The 4394-nt window shown below is 33.5% G+C and overlaps 1 protein-coding gene across 1 annotated transcript; it reads left to right on the top strand.

The window, feature by feature from the left end:
- Positions 1-2043: 2043 nt before the first annotated feature.
- LOC127095552 (zinc finger BED domain-containing protein DAYSLEEPER) lies at positions 2044-3924 on the top strand. The gene is made up of 3 exons (XM_051034227.1): positions 2044-2268; positions 2357-2909; positions 3074-3924. The coding sequence occupies exons 1-3, from the start codon at positions 2044-2046 to the stop codon at positions 3922-3924; spliced, it is 1629 nt and encodes a 542-aa protein (XP_050890184.1).
- The last annotated feature ends 470 nt before the right edge of the window (positions 3925-4394 follow it).

The raw sequence follows: 4394 nt of genomic DNA, 5'->3' as shown, positions 1-4394 counted from the left end.
TCGTGCTCGCAGTGACTGTATTCACACAACAGTTTGTGCATCTCGACCAGAGATTGTCAGATATGGCTGACATATCAGACCTTATATTTACCAGGGCAACCCTGGACCATGTTGACAACAGATTTCCCATGCTCGAGCAATGGGTTCTTCTTGACGTTAGGACCTACGTCCTCGAGAAAAATATACCACTCCTAACAAGGTCTTGAACCTTGGTCTTCAGCGGATAGCAGTTCTCCACATCATGTCCGGGAGCACCGGAATGATAAACACAATGAAGCTCGGGCTTATACCACCACTGAGGGTTGGTAGGTATAGCCGGTGGGTCACGTGGAGTGATCAGTTTCCTCTCTATCAAAGAAGGATATAGCTCTGCATAGGTCATGGGAATAGGATCAAAACTGACCATCTTCCTATCATAGCTTGTACTGGTTTGATTATTGTTTTGAGGCTGGTAGGCCTGCTGTTGAGGACGGTGTTGTTGTTGCTGATACTGTTGATGTTGTTGTTGCTGGTTCTGATTATTATGCTGATAGTGATGGTTTTCTCTGAAAACAGGTGCTATATGAGCCACCTGGTGCTGATTACCCGCGGGACGCACGGTCTTCCTCTTCATAGAGGGTCTTTTGGATTTGATATGGGAGGTCACAGCATGTGCCTCTCCATCTTTCTTCTTCCCAAACGCCTCATATCGTTTGGCAGAAGAGCCTTCCTCTCTAGTCAGACGCCCTTCCCTGACTCCTTCCTCCAAACGCATCCCCATATTCACCATCTCGGTGAAGTAAGAAGGAGCGCTGACAATCATCCGCTCATAATAAAATGAACTCAAGGTCTTCAGAAAGATCTTGGTCATCTCTTTCTCTTCCAGCGGAGGCACAATCTGTGCAGCTAGTTCCCGCCACCTCTGGGCGTACTCCTTGAAAGTTTCCTTGTCCTTCTGGGTAGGGCTGGAAATGAACCAAACCAACTCGAAAATAGTTCGAGACTCGATTCGATAATTAATTCGTTGGACTTGGTTCATGAACCAAATGAGTCGAACTTGAGCTCAAAACTAAGTTCGTAAAATAAATGAGCTGAACTTGAGCTATGTATAGTTCGACTCGTTAGGTTCATGAGTCAACTCGGTTATATATATATATATATATATATATATATATATATATATATATATATATATATATATATATATATATATATATATATATATATATATATATATATATATATATATATATATATATATATATATATATAATATTTTTAAATCATATATCTCAATAGTATCATTTAAAAAAATAATATATAGATTTTAACCTTTTAACTTATCAAATTAAATATTTAAAAAAATACTTGTGATATGTTTTTATACAAAGTAAAATACTTCTAACTCAAAAAGAACATAATGCACCGTGACTTTTAATTTTAAAGTGTCATTTTAAACTACTTCTAAATTTGTTTTTTAAACTACCACTTTAAAAATAACGTTTTTTAAATATTGTACCATTTATATGATTTAATTTGTATCCTTTTATATTATTTTTGACTTTATTATATTATTAACTATTTTTAAGATTTTAAATATGCCAATTTATTAGTATTGCATTTTCCAAAAGTAAAACCTTTAGTATTCCTTTTTAGATTTTAGGTTTCAGAGAACTTCCTTAATCCTTCATATTACGTATTTTCAGTCTTTGTTCTCTATTTTGAAGAAAAAAAACTTTAACTCTTTCTTCCAGATTCAACAATTTTTTTCAATAGAGGTAAATATTATTATTCTCATCATCTGATTGTTTTAGTAGCTTTGTCATTTTATACTGTGTTCTGAATATGTTGAATATGTTCTTCCTGTATATAATGAACTATAACTCTGTTATGAGGATTTTATTTATTTTCTTTGTTTTGTATATGTTCTTTCTGAATCTATTTTTCTTGGTTTGAACTAAATATATAACTCTGTTATGAGAATTTTTTTATTATGTTCTATTTAAAATTTTTAATGACTTTTTTAATGGAACTTGTGGTTTTATTTACTTTTCTATTGTAGATATGTCATACAGTACCTCACTTGAATCATTGAGAGATTCACAATCACCATCAAAAGATGGAGAAGAGTGTTTAAATGTATTGAATCCTATCATTGATTTAAATGCAAATACTAATGAAGAACCACTAACAAATGAATCAACACCGGCAAATGAAGTTGTGAATGAAGAAAATGTTAAGAGCAGTGACATTGTTATTCAAAAGTCCAAGAGGAAGAAAATTTCTCTAGTTTGGGATCACTTAAAAAAAGTGGAATTAAAGAATGGAAAAAATGGCAATGTATACACTATAAAAACAATTATTCTGTTGTTGCTAGTGGATCAACCAGTCATTTGATGCGGCATTTAAAACAAACATGTCATGTTTACAAGAAGCTAGTAGCACAAAAAAAAAATTAAACTTTCAGCCAGCAAAAAGCAAGATTGATGAAAAGCTTTCTGGACCACTACTAATGAATTCAGGAGGTAAATATGACCATGAAAGACAACGAGAAGCCACCGCACATTGGATTATGATGCATGAACATGCATTTAATATTGTTGAGGAAGAAGGTTTTCATTTTATGATGAAGTGTTCTAATATTTCATATGAGAAAATTAGTCGGAAGACATTGAAGAATGATTGTATTGCTGTTTATGAAGCTGAAAGAAAAAAGTTGAAGTCTACTTTAAGGACAATAAATAAGATTTGTTTGACCACTGATTTATGGAAGTCACAAAATCAGAAGATAGAATACATGGTGTTAATTGGCCATTTCATTGATGCTGACTGGGTTTTGCAGAAACGCATTCTTAGTTTTGTTCATGTTCCTCCTCCTCGGTGTGGTGTTGATATTGCTGATGCTATCTTCAAATGTCTTAAATATTGGGGTATTGAAAATAAAATATTTAGTGTTCAGTGGATAATGCACATTACAACGATAGATGTTTGAAATAGTTAAAAGTTCTGATTTTAAGGCACCGGAAATTAGTGTTAGATGGAAAGTTATTTCATGTGCGTTGTTGTGCGCATATACTAAATTTTCTTGTTCAAGATGGTATTGGGAAAATAGCAAAAATAGTTGAAGACGTGCGTGAAAGTGTGAAGTTCATCAATCAGTCTGAAGCAAGGTTGCAAACATTCTCACAAATAGTTCAACAACTAAAGCTTGATGGTAAAAAATTAATTCTTGATTGCCCTACTCGTTTGAACTCCACCTATCAAATGTTGTCAGCTGCAATGCAGTTCAAAGAAGTCTTCCCTCATTTTCAAGATCGAGAACCAAGCTATACAACTCTTCCAGATGATGATGACTGGGAAAAGGTTGAAAAAGTTTCCAAGTTGCTAGAGGTATTTAATGTTATTACAAATATTATTTCAGGTAGTGAATATCCAGCTGTTAACTTATATCTTGCTGAGGTATTTCGAATCAAACTAGTTTTAGATCAAGCTATCCAAGATGAATCTGATTTTATGAAAGAAATGGCAAAAGCGATGAAGGGAAAATTTGACAAATATTGGAGCCAATGTAATCTTGTTATGTCGCTTGCTTCTGTTTTGGACCCTAGGATCAAAATGATGGGTGTTAACATTTGTTTTCCCTTAATTTATCCACAAGTTGAAGCTAGAAAAAATATAGAAAATGTGCGTATTGCGCTTGATGATATGTACAAAGAGTATGTTGATATACTTAGTGAGCATAGTGAAGAAGGATCTAGTAGAAGTGGTGTTGATCAAAATGGGCTTATTTTGGAGTCACAAAAATCCTCAGGGTGGTCATTGTTAATGAATTATGTCGAAGAACAACAAGCAATTCCTGCTGTAAAATCTGAAATTGAAGAGTATTTGAATGAGCCAACTTACAAACCTAAAGATAACGACCATATGTCATTTTGTGCCTTGTAATGGTGGAAATTGAATTGTGGAAAATATAGAGTGTTGTCCCATATGGAAGCAGAAGTTCTTGCCATTCCAATATCTACTGTGACTTCGGAGTCAACCTTTAGCGCCGAAGGGAGAGTTATCGATTCAATTCGAGCTTCTTTAAGTTCATCTATTGTCGAAGCTTTAATTTGTGGTGGTGATTGGCTTCGAATATTGCATGGAATTAGGAACAAACCTAAGGTAATATGCTCTCTTTTGATTATTAAGTATAATATAAACTTTTAAAAATAGCATTGATAATTTTTAAAACTAAATTCTTCTTTTTATTAATAGGTGGAGCAAGTGCAAACAGAAATTACATTACTCCCTTGATGATATATAGAGAGCTATGAATGCAGGTGATTGAGATTGTTGTATAATTAACTGTGTATTTAGTATTTATTACTTGTTAGTTGTTAGCATCTCATACAATTAATAGGGTGTTTAAACCA

The sequence above is a fragment of the Lathyrus oleraceus genome, chromosome 6, assembly GCF_024323335.1.
Source record: "Lathyrus oleraceus cultivar Zhongwan6 chromosome 6, CAAS_Psat_ZW6_1.0, whole genome shotgun sequence".
Lineage (NCBI taxonomy): Eukaryota > Viridiplantae > Streptophyta > Magnoliopsida > Fabales > Fabaceae > Lathyrus > Lathyrus oleraceus.
Note: the sequence above shows the minus strand (reverse complement) of the source record. Positions and strands in the feature narration are given on the sequence as shown.